At 36.0% G+C, this 19337-nt stretch overlaps 1 protein-coding gene across 14 annotated transcripts in view; it reads right to left on the reverse strand.

Moving 5' to 3' along the window:
* Positions 1–19337, reverse strand: part of PPFIA2 (PTPRF interacting protein alpha 2) — a 484065-nt gene that overhangs the window by 117117 nt on the left and 347611 nt on the right. For all 14 annotated transcript variants that reach the window (XM_043880420.1, XM_043880449.1, XM_043880465.1 and 11 more), the window contains 3 exons: positions 11511–11732; positions 2420–2566; positions 1253–1387 (listed from right to left, as the gene is read on the reverse strand). In XM_043880420.1, the coding sequence (XP_043736355.1) occupies positions 1253–1387; positions 2420–2566; positions 11511–11732 (504 nt within the window). The remainder of the gene's footprint in view (positions 1–1252; positions 1388–2419; positions 2567–11510; positions 11733–19337) is intronic.

A 19337-nucleotide genomic window follows, 5' to 3' on the forward strand; every position in this document is an offset into this window, starting at 1 on the left:
CATCAGTTTACTGTTCCTCTCTAATCATTTGCTTTTTCTGGAAGCAACAATGTGTGCCTACTTCTACTTTGCTGCATCAGTTGTTTTGGATAATCCCTAATATCAGAGTTTATAATTTGCAGTTTACATATCTATCTGAGCCATTTACTACAATGGCATGAAAAAAAGCTTCCATGACCTAGGAGCCTGGCAGGCTACCATCCATCCTTGGGGTCGAAAAGAGTCAAGACATGACTGAGTGACTAACACTTTCACTTTTCACCAACAATGTTTAAACATCTAAAACATGTGTACATTTTTGAATTGACATTAAAATTCAAACATGCTTTTAGTGACAAAATCTGGACTTTTATTCTAGTGACATGAATATACACTTTGAAGCAATTGCCATTTCCATTTAACTGTGAAAGGTAATAGTCATTTGGGCTTCCCTAGTGACTCAGCTGGTAAAGAATCCACCTGTAATGCAGGAGACATGGGTTCAATCCCTGGGTTGGGAAGATACCCTGGAGAAGGGAAAGGCTACCCACTCCAGTATTCTGGTCTGGAGAATTCCATGGACTATTCCATGGGGTTGCAAAGAGTCAGACATGACAGAGCAACTTTCACTTTCACTTTACAACATTATAATGGTTGCTAAGTTCTAAAATAAGCAAATAATTGCAGAACTTAATGTCCATAATGGAGCAGTTAATTCTGAACATTCTTCAGAATATTATTGATTTTATTGGTTCAGAAGAAATTTCAACTATTAAAATCACTTTCTGTATTTAATACCTTTAGATTTCACAGCTCTACAAATCTAATTTTCAACTTCTAACAAATTTTTTTCATACTGTAATCAGAAAGAAATCAACTGCTTATGATACTTCCTGCATTTTTAAAACTGTACAATTTATATTAAGCTTACTAAATTATTATGTCTCATGTATATCCATGTTAAAATCATCATTATGTTTTTATATTTGGTGATTATTCTTATGTACAAATATTACCATGGAAAATTAGCTATAAGAACACGAAACTGTTTTTGCTAATGTTTAAATAGGCAAAGAAATAATCACATTCATTTATCAATCATTGATTTCAACATAAACAGGATATATGTATATAAAAAGTCATTTAAACAACAGACCAATATAATATAAACTCCATAAAGCCTAAAGAAAATCTTTATAGATTCCATTTTGATTACTAGTCATCGCTATAAGTATTAACATATCTAGGTTGACCAGTTGTTTTATTGTAGTACCTTTGTCAAGGCTGCGATTCTCTGAGCCAATTCAGCCTCCACTTCAGGTAAGGTCTCAGCTTTTCTCATAGTTTGCTGCAACTTCTGCTCAGCCAGCTCGAGACGCTCTTGTAATTGTCTATTCTTCTCTTCCATCTGAACCAGGGATGAAAAAAGAGACACTTAAATTGTCACAGTTAGGATAGCAAACACCAGTCACTCGGGACTGTGGGCTTCAGCCTTTATCCTAGAGTTAAAATCAGCTAGTACTACCACATGTTTTCATATATTGCTTATCAATAGTCCTTAATAAATTTAGCACAGAAAAAATGAAAGCCTTTTACCAACAACAGCAAAAAGAAATGAAGTTAATAGTGAGAATTAACTTGGACAAATGAGACACAACTTAGTACTGAAACCTCAATGCACCATAATAGCAATTTACTGAAAATCTTAACATTAGCTAGAGTAGGAGAGGGAATGGATCATAATGATTGAGCATTCAGGCTCTAGAGATGAAGCTGGCAAACTTTTTCTGCTAAGGACCAGAGAGTAAATACTTTAGGCTCTGTGTATCACAAAGTCTCTGATCCACCTATTCAATTCTACTGTTGTGGCAGAAAAGCAGTCAAAGATGATGATTAAATGAATGGATATGGTTATGTTTCGATAAAACTATACTTACAAAATAGAGCCATAGTTTTGGCATGTGGGCTAGAGTTTGCCCATTCCTTCTCCAGAGCCGGAGAGACCTAGGCTTCCATTATTGACTGCAATTACTGTATGCGTGATTCTGGGAAAGCAGTCATGTTCTCTGAACCTGGCTTCCTCAGTATAATAAATGTACTTAGTTTACTCTCAGTAAAATGATTGTATAATAATTTTTATACTTTACACTATGATTGTACTTACAGGTGGTGGTTGGACTTAAGTGAGGTTTTATATATATATATATATTGGTTAGCATAGTTTCTGGCTCATGTCTAGATCCAAAGTAAATATTAGTCATTATTTTTAAGACAGATTTCTAGATTATATACTGAAAATCACATCTATTTAGTTAGCTTGATTCTAAATTGCAGAGAATAATTTATTGCTAAGGAATACCACATTTTACATACTCCATGTTTTGTGAGAATGGTGAGAACACTAACCGACCAGAAGGGAACCAAGACGGGGATACTGAACCTGCCGTAGGATGGCCTCCTTATTCGCCAGCTCATTCTCCAGCTTGTCGTTCATGTCGTGGATGGAGGTAGATTCTCTCTGAGCACTGAGGTAACGCTTCTCAAGGGTCGTGATTCTTTCTTCCATGTCTTCCTTCTGTGCCATAGCCTAAAATGAACATAAGTAAAAATCAAATCAGATTCTCAGTTTGTGTATTGTCTTATTATCATTTAAATAAAATAGTAAGATATAAAAAAAAAAACTATTGGTTTCTCAAGATAAATTTCATTCTTTTCTTTTCATAAAAGGGATGCAGGATTTCATATGTGTTTTCTCAGCTTATCTGTCAGAATTCTTAATCTTGGGTTAGCAAAAAGCATTGTCTCTTTGAGAATGCAACAAAGTACATTTTAAATCTCCCTACTGTACAACTGGTATTCTTATAAAAGAAGTGGCAGACAAATTAGCTCATTATACAGTAGAGATAAGTACAGATATGGATAGAGTTACAAACCATAAAATTGCCACAAGGGTACTTATAGTTCCAAATTGCACAGGAATTTTCAAATGAAGATAATAAATATCATCAGTATCTTTATTTTCATGTATAAGTAAGAATAACTCAGTGGTTAAAAGAGAAGGCAAAAATGAAATAAAAAGTAAACTTGAGTCACACTCACAAATGAATTGACAAATTTACTTTGGAACTTCACCATTTCCCTTGTTTATTTGGAATATGATATTTTTCAATTAAAAAAGAATTTAGAGACTTCAGCGAACACAGATCTCTAGGGGAAAAATCAACTATTGGTGCAAAAGGAGCAATAATTCTAAATACTATATTATAAATATAATATTAAATATTACATTAAGCAATAATTTTAAACCACATAATTCACAGATAACATGGGCATAATTTTATCTTCCAAAGAGCTTAGATGAGAATTTATTAATAGGCAGATAACCTACTTCTTTGAGATACTGGGGAAAATCAGCTACAGAAGTGGGCCTGGTGTGGTTTTCTGATAATTTGGAAAACTCTTTTACATGGTGGTGGTTTAGTCTCCAAGTTGTGTCTGACCCTTGCGACCCTATGGACTGTAGCCTTCCAGGCTCCTCTCTCCATGGGATTCTCTAGGCAAGAAAGCTGGAGTGGGTTGCATTTCCTTCTCCATTGTTGTATAAGAAGCCTAACACTGAGGAGATGGCGGAAGTTTCCATGTATTACTATCAAGGTCTCTTTAATCACTTGTTCCTAACCGCTCTCTGTTTCTTTCCCACAGGCAGAGCCAATCCTGCAGCACCCACAGAATAGATAAATTCTCTTCCTGTTTTCCAAAAGAAGTGGAAGCCCTTAAATGGACAGCCTTTCAGCATCCTCAACATCCCTCAGCAGCATCTGACCAAGTCCACACATCCTTAACTTCTACCTTTCACTTTAGAACAGGTATTCTGCCTTCTCTCAAAGTTTACTCATTAAATGTATTCTGGGTTTCATGCTTTTTCTACTGTAGAGATCTTGATCACTTTTTTTTCTCCTGAATTTTCAAGGTGATAGTAGAGGTAAATCCCAAAACAATAGCTGAGAGAATGGAACAGGCTTATAAAAGTTTTGGTATACATTAAAGGTGGAGAGCAGAGGAAAAAGAGATGATTCAAAGAAAATAAAAATAAAAAAGATAAATCATTTGCTTGACTACTGTCCACAACTGAACTGAAACTATGAAACCAAACTGTTGGGGAGGGTAGGAAGATCAACCGTAGCTTTAAAAATAAGTAAGCAAGTTAATTTATCAGGTAATTAATAAAATCCTAGAGAAATAGCAAGCTATTCAAAAGAAAATGTTATTATTGAAAACCATTACTTGGATCATTTGTGGAAACTATGTACATAGTCATAATAATGATGAATATAATAAAGAGTCAGACATGACTGAGCGCGCGCACGCACACACACATACAATAATGATAACACTGAATGTGATTTTGAGATGAGTATAGTGGAAGGATGGATGGAAGAGAAAGGAAGTGAAGGAGCAAAAGAGCTAAAATCCTCATATTATATGATAGCAAGACATAGTGGGTCAGTTGTGTCCGACTCATTGTGACCCCATGGACTACAGAGTTCATGGAGTTCTCCAGACCAGAATGCTGTAATGGATAGCCTTTCCCTCCTCCAGGGGATCTTCCCAACCCAGGGTTCGAACCCTGGGTTCTTTGCATTGCAGATGGATTCTTTACCAGCTGAGCCACAAGGGAAGCCCAAGAATACTGGAGTGGGCGGTCTATCTCTTCTCCAGCAGATCTTCCCAAACCAGGATCTGAACTGGGGTCTCCTGCATTGCAGGCAGATTCTTCAGCAACTGAGCTATGAGGGAAGCTCATACACATTTCTTAAATCTTATCAATTTACACACAGAAAGGTTTTATTTTATTAACTAACAGTTGTAGTTTTATAATTAAAGTTGTTGAAAGGAATTGTTTTATTTTTAATGTATACAACTCTTCTAGACCTCACAAAAAACATATGTTGAACTGTTGGCTTTTTTAACAAATTACCACAAATGTAACAATGTGAATAATACTTCAACAGCAGTTGCTATTTCTAAGTAACAAACATATTTTTAGAGAAATAAATTCATTGATATGGCTCTACTTTTACAAGCATGCTTTCATGATATATAAAAACATATTTTTTTAATTTTATTTTCATTAAAATGTCTGTTCTTTTGGGAATTCTTTCAGTAATAGCATAATCCTCAATCCTATCACCCACTAGTCCAAATGATTTTTAAGCTTATCAAAAAGCAATACAATTGTTTGCCAAAACTACCTATGTTAAAAATATCCTTCATATCCAAAATCAAATTTATTTAAGCCAGCATCTCATATTGGAAATTTACACTTTATCACATTAAACTGGTAAAGGAAGTTATAACTGATATACTAATAGGGCTTTTTAAGCTCACCAAAAAAAGGAAGTCAGTGAAAGTTTCCTTTCAGAAAGCTGGTTCTTTTTAAAATAAAGGTAAAGAACTTGTGAATTGTAAGAATTTGTTTTATGATTATATCAAAAATGTTTTCTATACCTGTTTTAAGTTAATAGGATTTTGACCTCCTCTAGTTTGGAAGTTACATGCCTCAAATACAAAATATAGCTCTTTAGTACTGTCTTCAATAAATATCACTTACACAGGCAGTTATATAAGACTAGGGGCAGTTCTAGACAACAGCGGCACTCCTCTGGAAACGTGTCTGCCTGTGGAAGGTATAGAGCTGCAATAGAATCTCAGACTCCAACCTCACTCCTAGGAAACGTACACCCCCAGAAGGAAGGAACAAAAGGTAAGTGATCACAACCACATACAAAGCAGAAGGGCAACAGCATGTCTTCCTTCCTGTAGAATACAGCAAAATGATTTTTTGTATTCTTTTGAAATCAAAAAGCACTTAAATCTCCTTTCTGTCATTACTACTATTGCAACTAGTAACACTTCTGTTTTAAATGCAAGCCTTTGAAGGGCATGAACCAGGTCTCAAAGTACTTTAAATACCTCTCACAGAAGCTTTTAAGACTTTACGAAATGTCAAACAACAATTAATATAAAGGTAACATTTTTTTGGCTCAGAAAGTCTCAGAGCATTTCAGTCTTTAAAACTACAACTGATAATTTTCTTAGACATCTAGGTTAAGTTTAAATAAGAGAGAAATACCAAAAGTAATGGCTAAAAGGATTGAAATTAGGCTTTGTTGCCTTCTTTGACTACCTTAATCCTGCTGAACTTCAAGACCAAATTAACACCTACTTGGTTATTTATGTTTATACTAATGTTCAAAAGTGTGAAACTCAATTAATCCATCAATTTGGCAAAAATTATCCAAATTATTTTTTCAACAGTATATACACTTCCCTAGATCATAGCCATCCAAACAAAAGCTACTATTTAAAAAACTTTTCCATAAAATTTAGACTTACTCCATTTTCTATATTTTTTAGTCCAATGATGGTAGGGTTTTCAGAGTATTCCTTCAGAGTGCCTACAATTGTTAATTGTATTGTTATATATCATATTGCTAATTTCATTTTCATTCAGAACTCTGGGAATGTTATAACAATTTTGTAGCCCAAGAAAAAATTCTAAACCTAGTTTACATATATAAATGTCTTACAAAATTCAGTTAAAGGCATACATGTGCTTCTTCAGAATGTGACTATGAGGCAGCACATACTGGCTTTTAATCCTAGTTTTTGATACTTATTAGCTCTGTTCTAGGTAAGCATTGCTTAATTTTTCTATGTGTCTTCTTCTTTTTCTTAAAATTTGGTCTTTGGTTGGGATATTAATACCTACTACATAACATTGTCATGATATAATATTGTAAAGTGCCTTGCATGATGTCCTATCTATAATATACACTCAGTAAATGCTAGCTTTTTTATTATCATGTACAATACCCACTCAAAAAATAATAGCTTATTATTATTATTTATTTTTTTTATTACTATTATACCTACAATTATTAATAGCTGACTAGGACATATGTTACATGTAAGAGTTAATGGATGGGACTTTGGTATTTCACTTTTTTTTTTTTTTGCCCCCCCCGCCGGTATTTCACTTTTAATTCAATGATTCATATCAGAGATTCAATTTACAACTGCAGGCTGTGTTGCCAAAAATACATTTTGAATTTACAAGTTGGAGAAATGTCTTTTCACTGTGTATTACTAAAAATTCTAAACAAGAAAGCTTTTACTAGTTCCTGAAAACTTCAGCCTAAACAAAGGAGAAAAACTGTATAAATAATTAATTTTCTCTTGGCTTGAAGGCTATAAACTATACTTTATTATATCAAATACATGTAATTATATAATAACTTAGAGCTACTAAAGTGCAAAAATATAACTCCATGTTTCAGATAACAGAAAAGATTAAATTATATGTCCTCATTCATACAATCACTTAGTGAACATTCAGAGGTCTTAAGAAGTTGGAGTGATGAGCTGTTTTTATTCATAAAACAAAATATAACTGAAATACTTCACAGAAAATTTTAGCTCTTTAGTTATCAATATGTTTAATGAGATATTACTATCCAAATACCTAACTAGTAGCCTTTTTTAAAGGGTGGAGAGGTAATTCAGTCTCCACCATGAAACTGACTATATTTTCTAGTGTGAGTCCTGTGCAAAGCTTCAACCAAGCCCCTATTCTAACAGGCCACAGTCAATTTAAGGAGCATTTATGATGAAACTTCAAACAGAAATAAATTTTGAATAGATTTATTTCTTGACAAAGAATATTTGCTAAAATAGAGTCTGAAACCATTAATGAAAGATAACCACACAATTTGTTTCAGATATATTTGACTATGCATATGCACAGCAACTGCATTTTGGTTTTTAATTTTATGGTCAATTTTTCCTATTCTCTATTTTTTTCTTAATTAGACAAAAACTATAGAGATAGCAAGGAGAATCACCTTATTTTGTTTTCTACTTAAAAATCTTGCAAGCTAGTAGTCTTTGTAGCTTGCAAGCTGGTAGCCAAGGATACAAAGCAAAGTCTGAAATATTTAATATTTATATGGTACCTTTTGAAAGTACATGATTTTCATATTTTCTTGCTTATAGAAAAGGTAAAAAGCTTGATAATATAGGAAGCAGTTATAGTGAGCTGCATTCTTTTTGATGGCTGCTATCACTGAATAAATGATTGCACCTTGCTGATTTCGAAGCTACCCCTAGTGGAAGAAGCACAGATTCTAAAGCTGAATAGTCTTGCATTTTTTATGGTGCTGGGAAGTGGGGAAGTGGTGTGTTGGGAGAACCGTGGGTAGGCCTTGGACAAGTTATTTACGTAACCTGAGAAAAATGGCACAATTAGAAGTATCTTCCCTATAGGATGGGAGAAATTAAAGAAATTAAACATAATGCATCTGTAATAGATTCCAAGGTTGCTTTTCAAGTGATTTCTAGCAGCAAACCAGAGTCCCAGGGCCTGTGACCTGGATCTTACAGGAAATAATTTATTTGGCCTTCACAGTGTCCTTAATACACACACACACACACACACACACACACGATGCATCCAAAAAGACAGGTAGAATATAGGTTCCTGGTCCAGATCTCATTAACCCTACCACGTCCTACTATATGTAGATCCTCTTCACACAGTTATATTGCTTGCCTGGGCTCTAGAAGCATTTGTGTTTGCACCACTCTCCCTCAAATGTGAATGATGAGAAATATTCCTTTCTCATGAAACCCTTCTAAATTATAACTACATAGAAATTATAGAGCTGATAAGAATAGTTATATTTGAAAAGAATTCCTTGTGAAAGCAGAGCACACTTTAGCTATTGAAAGGAATTCCTAATTTGAACAAAAACATCCGGCATCAGATATATGACTGATATTTTAAATCTGACTCAACTTTTTGTCACCTACATCCAAAGACTATTTAGAATCAAAGTTTTATTTTTACATAGATCATAAGAAACGGGCAGCTGGGGATACTGGGCTCTATCTGCGAGTGACACTGGATTAAACAAGTGTAAATAAAACAGGTGAGTCTTAAGTGAAAACAAAACAAAATACTGCTAATTCTGTGGGATTAAGAGATGAAGAAATAGAAAATGAGAAAAAGTTCAAGAAATGGCCCTGGTGGTTCACTGCTCAAAAATCCTAGCATTCTGTAACAGTAATACAGAAGAGAGGTTACACTTCACCTACTTCATAAATTCTCTGAGTTTGAGTGGTGGAAGGAGTGAAGATGAGAGATGCATTTGTGAACTGTTAATTCATACGAAGGCGGGCATGCATGCTAAGTCGCTTCAGTCATGGCTTACTCTGTGTGACCCCATGGACCATAGCCTGCCAGGCTCCTCTGTCCATGGGCTTCTCCAGGCAAGAATACTGGAGTGGGTTGCCATTTCCTTCTCCAATATAAAGGCATAGAGAGCAGAAAATCATTATCTAAGCAGTGGCAGATTGGTCTCTCACTTCACGGATCATCTATCTTACTCTGAGATAGTAGGCATTGTTTGCGGACATATTCTGATTTCATCCATGCCTTTCGATGTTTACACCAAACACTCATAAATATCCATTCTTTCAACAAAGAGCTTTTGAGTGCCTATTATATACTCAATAGTTGTATATGTGATTAAAATAGAGCAATGAACAAAACTAGACAAAACACAAAATCCCAGCTCTTATGAATATTTATGTACACTGGAGAGGGAGGCATATGACAAACAAGTAAATCAGTAAAGTATATGCTGTTGTCAGATGGCAGCAATTCTGTGAGGTTTTTAAGAAATGTAAGAAGGAGGGTGTATATTTATAAACACTAGGCTTGGAGAACATTCCACTGAGAAGACATTTGAGTAAAAAGGAGAAGGAAAAGAAAATGCAACAGAATAGATGTGGCTTAAGAGGCCACAGTAACTGAACTGAATGGATTAAAGTGAAAGAGTAGCAGATGAATTCCAAGAGGTCAGACGGTGGTAGTGGAGATGGTACGATTGTAGACCGATGCAGGGACCTTGCTTTTACTGTAAGTAGAATAGGTAGTCATTGAAGAGCTTCCAGGAGAAAGTGACTTGAGCTGACTCACACGGTAACAGGTTACTCCGGCTGCAGTGCCGAGTACAGACTATTATGATACTCCAATGAGAGATGATTGCTGTGTGGAATAAGAAAGAGCCATGAAGACTGGGGCAAGAGGTCATGTGACAGATATATTCTGAAGTTGGAAGTAATAAGATTTGTGGATGAATCAAATATAGCGTGAGTACAAGAGAGGTATCGAGGACAGTGCCAAGGTTTTTGGTCTGAACACCAATAGTAGTATTGCCATCAGCTGAGATAAGTAAGGCAGCAAGTAAGTCTGACTTCTTAGGGGGAATATCAATAAACCAGTCTTGAGGATGTTAATTTTGAGACACCCATTAGAGATCTAGATTCAGGCATCTGGAAATCAGGAGAGACGGATAAGCTGCAGATATAAATTGGGAATCATAAGGCCATGGGTAGTTTTTGGAGCTATGAAACAGCATGAATTTACCAGGGGAGTTAAGGCTGGTTGAGGAGGGAAGGCATTCCCTGGTTGGGGATGAGAAGCAGAGCCAGCAGAGGAGCCTGAGACAGGGGCAGCCAGCGAAAATGCAGGAAAATCAGGAAGAGTGTGGTGTGCTCTTAGCAGGGTGAGAAAGCACATCGGGAACGATATCAAGTGCTTCAAAGGGCTGAGAAGTGGCTCCTGGATTTAGCAACATGGAGGTCAGACTAAATAAGAACAGTTTGGATGGGACTGTGGAAGCAAAAGTGTGACAGATAGAAGGGGCTCAAAGGAGAATGGGAAGAAAAGAACTAGACACACAGAATCAACTTTAATAATAGCTAGCTAATGAAACACAAAAGATAAAAAAATTAAAAATATGATTTAAAAGAACATGGAAAATGGAAAATGTGAAAAGTCAAAGAAATTTCAGAAATGTAGATAACTTTTCTTTTTAATTAAATAGAGTGATAAAGTGAAGATTCTAAACTTTGCACTTTAGTTGGTAAGACGATTCGGCAATGTCACAAATAAGACATCTCCTTGTAACTTTTGACATAAAGTACTCTTTTTCAAATAGATGAAGTGATGTTATGTTTAGAAAGAACTGAATATATAGAAAAAGAAAGGTTCCCACTGTCACACATGTACATTCACATTCATAGATACAAAACCAAAATAAAAGAGAAATTTTTAAAGTAATGTCTGTGGGTATTCCCATCTGCTGAGTATAGCAATTCATTATTCATACGCAAATCTAGAGTTATTTAAAATTAACAGCTTAAAACTTTTAAAAATTCATTAAAAGACTAGTTTTTATTACTTCTGAGACTTGATACCAACATTTTCTTTCTGTACATATTGAGAGGAGTGATGAAATAAACTATTTTTGCCTTAGTGAATAAGTTTCATAACTAACATAATGTATTCCAATTTATGATCTTTTGAGAAAATATAAGTATATGCCATTAGGGGAAATTATGGGAAAAACATCTCAGAGGCAGCATTTAGGGAGCAGAGACTGAAAGTGTTATGAATCACTTACCTCCCTAATGTCCCTTTGATACTTAGTGTTCATTTCCTCTGTTTTAATGAGGTCCTTTCTTGCTGTCTCAGCTTCCTGTTCCACCTCTCCCACTCGGGAAGAAAGGGCTGCTAAACGTTCTTTCATTTGGGCCATTTCATAGTTTTGTTTTTCAAGCAATTCTTGTAGTTCAACTATTTGACTTGTTTCATCAGTTGAGTCTATAGAACCATTGGACAATCGCTGTGGAAAAAGAGAAAGAAATGACACTTAGAATTGTCTACCTCTTTAATTTGAAATCCATGAACTTAAAGATTAAGACTGATAAAGATTTCATACTGAACAGTAAGAGCTCTAATAGAACTAACTTTGGAGGAAAACTAAGCTTCTCAGAAAACTCTTAATTGACATTAAAATATAAAAGTAGACCAGTAATTTTCAAATAGGTTAAAAGATGCATTTGAACTGGAAGGTACTATACATACACTATACACAGTTTAGCACAAAACACAGGTAAACCCTAAACATTCAGCAAGTGTCAGCTATTTTTAATCAATTACATATGAAATTTACTATAAATAAATAATACTACATTTATGTAACACAGCATATCGTTAGTAAGAAACTATGTAATATTTTCTATTTTTATTCAAGATCCTTTATGAATTTGCAAGTCATTTTCAATGACACTCAGTAAAAGAGCTTACACAACATTTTTCTTTTAAATAAGGTTATTCCTATTGTGAATCTGACCTTGTTGGAACAAAGGTATAGCAGAGAAAAGTCTTGCTTTCTATATTGCTATCAACATAAAAGTTATGAGTCTGCATAATCAACAGGAAAGAGGCTGAAAGAGTTTAAATAATTTGAGACTGATTTTTCCTCTTTTTGATGGGGCTGCCTGGAAACCAGGGTGATCCACGTCTTCAGAAGGATGTCCTACAGCCCAGCTGCAAGAACTGGGGAGAAATAAGTGCTAACAGAAAAAGATCACAATCAAGTAGAAATAGGAAAGTGTGGACAGAAAGCAAAGAAAGTACTATCAATTCTTCTAGAATGCCTGTTTGAGAAATGTGAATTTGTTCTAGCATGATAAATACATCAAGGAACAATTTGAACATAATGTAATTTGTGTTTTCTTATGTACAATCTCATTCTTGAGAATCACTGGCTGAACGCAGAAAAACAGACTTTGCTGAATCAATCAGTGTTGGAATATATTAATCAAAATGCCACACTTGCTCATTCCTCAAGCATCAAACACCAACCTCACACTTCACTGAGCAGTTCTGGTTAATCCATCCATATCTGTTACACCTGTCTGATTTTACTTACCCCTCCCTCCACCACTTCACAACAGTTCACACTTATACCCCTTCAGACACCCACTTTAATAAGCAAAGTTCACATTTTTTTCAAAGTAAAGAGTTAAATTTATCATAGCAGTTATGGAATTCTTAACCATTTAACATGGGTAAAACTGTACGTCCAGTTTTACTAGTTTTCAATTTCTTTTTGAAGTCACTAAGCTGTGCTGCAAACCCCCTTCCCCCATGAGCTCTGTGTTTTTTATTTTGCAACTTTGCATAACTCATGACACTTTGGAATGCAAATGTCACATTGGACAACAGGTGGTGCTAGTGGTAAAGAATCTGCCTGCCAGTGCAGGAGACAAAAGAGACTCAAGTTCGATCCCTGGGTTGAGAAGATTCCCTGGAGGAAGGCATGGCAATCCGCTCCAGTATTCTTGCCTGGAGAATCCCATGGACAAAGGAGCCTGGTGGGCTACAGTCCAAAGGGTGGCAAAGAGTCAGATAGAACTGATGTGATTTAGCATGTGCGCAGATAGGAGAAAAGGAGGACTGCATCACAAAAGATAAGTGAGAAAGATAAAACAGAGAGAATGGGAAAACAAACAAATGGCAAGGCGTGTTGATAAGTCCAGTTACCTAACATGTGGAGAAACAGTCGGATACATCAAAATTAAAAGGGCAGAGAAAGACAGTCTTAGACAGCACCTTAAGATACCAGCTGGATCTGCAGTTAGTACTTCGAACATATTACTGAATTTCTGTATTGCAGGTGCCAAACTTCTAATTACCTAGTAAAATGGGTAAGAGCCATTACAATTAGGTAGGGATTTTAAAGAGGAACCACAGATCAGTCGACCAGATGCTCCTTCAGTCTTGATTCCCTTAGGGGCTGGGACTGCTGCTCACTGAGGGATCAGAGCTGAGAACATGCCTAGGAATCGCTCTTGGTGGAAAGGAGCTGCCTTCCCAAAGTTAAACGTCCTTGCTGGGGTATGCATTACCGCATACAACGCAGACCAGTATTGTGTTTGTGCTCAGTCATTCAGTTGTGGCCAACTCTGTTTGTGATATTATGGACTGTAGCCCGCCAGGCTCCTCCGTCCATGGGATTTTTTTCCAGGCAAGAATACTGGAGACGGATGCCATTTCCTACTCCAGGGGATCTTCTTGACCCAGGTTGATCTTCAACCTGTATCGCTTGTGTCTCCTGTACTGGCAGGTGAATTCTTTACCGCATAGACCAGTAATATTGTGAAGCTGATAAAAATCCAACATTCTAGACAGTTTTTAAGAACACAAAACTGAAAACCATTGACTGTGACCTTTATATATAACATTCACGGGCAAGTCTGGATCAGTCTCTTCTGGGGTCACAGCTGTGAGTGTCCAGGAGTCTTAGGCAGAGGCGTGGGTCAGCGGCAGTCTGCTGCAGAGTTGGGGGCACTCAGCGCAGCATATTAAAAGCAGAGACATTACTTTGCCAACAAAGATCCGTCTAGTCAAAGCTATGGTTTTTCCAGTAGTCATGTATGGATGTGAGAGTTGGATTATAAAGAAACCTGAGTGCCAAAGAACAGATGCTTTAGAACTGTGGTGTTGGAGAAGACCTTTGAGAATCCCTGGGACTGCAAGGAGATCCAGTCAGTCCATCCTAAAGGAAATCAGTCCTGAATGTTCATTGGAAGGACTGATGCTGAAGCTGAGACTCCAATACTTTGGCCACCTGATGCAAAGAACTGACCCTGATGCTGGGAAAGATTGAAGGTGGGAGGAAAAGGGGATGACAGAGGATGAGATGGTTGGATGGCATCACCGACTCAATAGACATGAGTTTGAGTAAGCTCTGGGAGTTGGTGATGAACAGGGAAGCCCTGCATGCTGCAGTCCATGGGGTCTCAAAGAGTCAGACACGACTGAGCAACTGAACTGGTCTGAAATATGACATAATTATCTGTACATTGAACTGGGAAAAGCCAAGTTACATTCATTAGACAGCAATTGAGAACTGATTTAGGAAGAAAGGCTAGAGCCAATTGTCAGTCAGTTATGTCCAAATCTGGGATCACTGAGGTATGATATTACTGGGTTTCTATAATAACAGCAAATTTTTTTGAACTCTATATACCACCTATAAGTAAGGAGGAAACCTTAAGCTTTAACAGAATTTCTACCTCTTCACATTGAGAATTTTCTCTAGTCAACTAGAAAAAAGGAAAGTTTTAGAAACTATGAAAATTAGAAAATAAATATTTTGCTTTGAAAAATGTTTTGTTATTGAAATATTACATTCAAGATTAAAGTCCTTAAGAACTTTGGAGAAACTGAGACTTAGGGAATTACACAAAGCTGACTTGAATTAAAATGCAGAACTTTGAATTCACAGTTCATCTGTACTTTATTATTTTTAGTTAGGACATATAAATCTAAAGGATAAATAACACATGTTGGATGGTATTGACAAGTACCAAGAATACAGTTGTGTGTATGCATATAGCTATATGAACATATGTAAAACAGCACACACACACACGTACACAACCACACAAATATGTATATAAATTCTACAAATATTTGTTCAGTGCAACTGATTGGTCTTAATTTTCTAATTAGAAAAATGATTATTCGAATTTTGTGCACCTGAAGTCCATTAAAATCTTATCTAAAAATTGCGTAGTTTTAATGGGCTCAAGGTGAGAGAAATTTAAGTAAATATAAACAGTAATCAGACAATGAAAATAAAACAGTTTCATAATGTTAAAATCCTCAATTCCTTTAAGTTCCATTAAGTAACAAATGTGTATTACAAAGTCTTTATGCTACTTTGGAATTTTGGACTATCCATGGAAATTTTCTGAACTCTCATTTTTATCTTCTGAAGTACATGAAAGTGAAAGTTGCTCAGTCATGTCCAACTCTTTATAAACATAAAGAGTAGTTTTTGCCAGGCTCCTCTGTCCATGGAATTCTCCAGGCAAGAATACAAGAATACTGGAGCATTATATGTTTAAAATATATATATATTTCATCTATTCAAATCATCTTAAATAAATTCTGTGCTGAGTTTAACATATGCTTTTATAATTTCAGAGTAGAAAGATCATTTTAAACCTGTGATTTATGTCTTGAAAAAAGAATATATAGCTTTTGTTCCAAATTGTTATTCTCTTGATCTGATACCTTTGCAAATATTTGCTTTTGTTCCAAGAGATCATTGTACTTCTCATTTTACTTTAAATTTTCAAATTTGGATTTGCCTCCAAATCTAAACTAAGATTGTATTTTCACTAGAATAATGAAAGTTATAGCTTCCAGGTTTACATATACCCCCCCTCCCTCCTGGCCTTCCATTCCACGCCCACCTCCCCTCCCCTCCCCACCATCCAGTCACCCCAGAGCACAGTGCTGGCCCCAGTGCTATGCTGGGGGTCCCCACTAGCCATTCATTCACACATGGCAGCGCATATACATCAATCTCATCTCTGGTTTATCCCGCACCTTATCCGTACCCTAGCGTCCACAAATCCAGTCTCTACATCAGCATCTCTATTCCTGCCCTGAAAATATGTACATCTGTACCATTTTCCTAGATTCTACATACATGTTAATATACAACACCTGTTTTTCTCTTTCTGACTGACTTTACTCTATACGACAGACTCTAGGTCCATAACAACCTATTGGATACAGAAAAGGAAATTGAAGCATAGAGTGTAAATATTTCCCTTAGGGTCAAATTACTGAAAAGTCATAAGATTACGATTTGAATGAAGGCATTCAAGTTTCTGATTCCTAGGAGTCTACTCCTGTCACTCTTTTCTTATTTCTTTTGTTGATTTTCTCTCTCTTTCTATGTTTTTGTTCATTCTCTTTTGTTCATTTATTGTCATTTAACCATTCATTAAATCTACTTGTTGTTTGATTTACTCATTCAGTCAATCACCAAGACTCTATTTGCTTTGCTTTGCTTCTACCATATGCCAGACACTAGGCTGAATGTGCTGTGAAGCAGGAATACGAAGATTCCTGCCTAAACACAACATAAGGTGGGAAAAAAGAATAAATCAAATAAAGCAACCAATTAATAAATGACACCACCCTAATTACAGAGAGCAAAGGACTAAAGAGCCTCTTGATGAAGGTGAAAGAGGAGAGTGAAAAAGGTGGCTTTAAACTCAACATCTAAAAAATGAAGATCATAGTATCCAGTCCCATCACTTCACGTCAAACAGATGGGTAAAAATGGAAACAGTGATGGACTTTATTTTCTTGGGCTCCAAAATCACTGTGGATAGTGACTGCAACCAGAAAATTAAAAGACACTTGATTCTTGGAAGAAAAGCTATGATGCACATAGATACTGTATTAAAAAGCAAACATATCACTTTGCCAACAAAGCTTTGTATATTCAAAGTTATGATTCTTCCAGTAGTCATATGTGGATGTGAGAGTTGGACCATAAAGAAAGCTGAGAACCGAAGAATTGTTTTAGAACTGTGGTGCTGGAGAAGACTCTTGAGAGTCCCTTGGACTGCCCCAAGATCAAACCAATCAATCCTAAAGGAAATCAGTCATGAATATATACTGGAAGAACTGATGCTGAAGCTTCAATACCTGGGCCACCTGATGTGAAGAGCCAACTAATTGGAAAAGTCACCTGATGCTGGGAAGGTTGAGGGCAGGAGGAGAAGTGGGTGATGGATGATGAGGTGGCTGGATGGACTCAATGGACTCATCGACTCAATGGACATGAGTTTGAGCAAACTGTAGGAGACAGTAAAGGACAGGGAAGCCTAGCAGGCTGCAATCCATGGGGTAGCAAAGAGTCACACACAACTGACTGAACAACAAAAAAATAAAATTCATAATGACCAGATAGCATTTAAGCAATGTGGATTCCTAATGCTTCAAGGTTATTGCTTTTGGGCATCTTAGCCTGCCTAGACTGTTTTTATTTTTGTTTTAAATCTCCAGCACACATATTGCTTTTTAGCTCTCAAAAATCAGACTTGACCTCAGATTTCAAATATTGTTCAACGAGTAACATTTTGTCTTTGATTTGAAATTCTCCAGTACAGATTTCACAGCTTTTATTTCCAATTCCACAGTGACTCCTTAAACCTGTTTTGCTATATATAAATCATCTATTTACAAGCCCTACAAACCTAGAGCCTAGAACAAAGCACTAATATTTGTACTACATATGAGTTATTCTCAACTATGACCACACATAGAATCCTTGGAAGAACTGAATATAAATATAGAATGGAAATCACTCTATATTCCATCCAATGGCGGGGTCCAGACATATAATTATTGTTAAATCTTCCCAGGTAATCGCAATGTTTAGTTGAGGTTAAGAACCACAGACCTCTATTATGCAGGTACTTTACTAATAACTATATCCAACTTATTTATTAAACCTAAAAAACTCTCTGGCAAAGAGGAAAGCTTCAAAACAATAAAAGGATTGATGAAAGGAATTTTAATAAAAGATCTGATAATAGACCCAAGAAATTAGTACATTTTATCCTAATATCAACTAATTATTTTTAATGTCCTATTTCAGATGGAATGACTTGACTTTACCTCTTATTTAATTAACTAATTATAAAAGTTCAAAGGCACAGTTCTTAGAATTACTAACAGGTTAGCAGGTTTGCTGGATGCCATACTACTGTTTAGAAATCAACTGTACCTTTATATGCCATTATTAATTTATTTAGAAAAAATTAAAAGGAACTAACAATCACAATAGCAACAAAACTGTAAGTACCTAGACATAAATCCAACAATCTTTAAGACCACTATATGAAAAGTGAAACAACTGTACTGAAGAACATAAAATAAATGGGTATTCCAACCATATTACAAATGGCAAGACAATATATCATAGAGGTGACTATTCTTCCAAAATTCATTTATTTACTTAAGCAATTCCCATGGAAATATGATAGGGTTTTAAAATGGGACTTCAAAAACTGTTATTATAATTAAGCTCTAATAATCAGGATTTAGGTAATAATAGTTAAAATAGTGTGGCATTTAATTATTTAACATATTCTTATTGGACTTTCCTGGTGGCTCAGATGGTAAAGAGTCTGCCTGCAATGCAAGAGACCCAGGTTCCATCCTTAGGTCATGAAGACTCCCTGGAGAAGGGAATGGCTACCCACTCCAGTATTCTTGCCTGGAGAAGTCCATGGACAGAGGAGTCTCGTGAGCTACAGTCAAGGGGGTTGCACAGAGCTGGACACAACTGAGGGACCAACACTTTCACACTTTCACTTTCAGAGCTTACCACGGCCAGGAGCTGTTCTAGGTACTTAAGCCTGATGAGGAATAAAGCAGGAACTTTAAACCTCATGGAGTCTATTCTTAGCTAGAGCGACCGACTATAAATTATAGGTATCATAAATAAATGATTATACTCTATATTAGAATATGTTAATGGCACTTGAACAAAGGCTTGATGGAAGAGAGGGAAATACCTGCACAGGTATCTGGGAGAAGGGCATTCTAGACAGAAGGGAGATCA

This window comes from Cervus elaphus, chromosome 3, assembly GCF_910594005.1.
Source record: "Cervus elaphus chromosome 3, mCerEla1.1, whole genome shotgun sequence".
In the NCBI taxonomy this organism is placed as follows: Eukaryota; Metazoa; Chordata; class Mammalia; order Artiodactyla; family Cervidae; genus Cervus; species Cervus elaphus.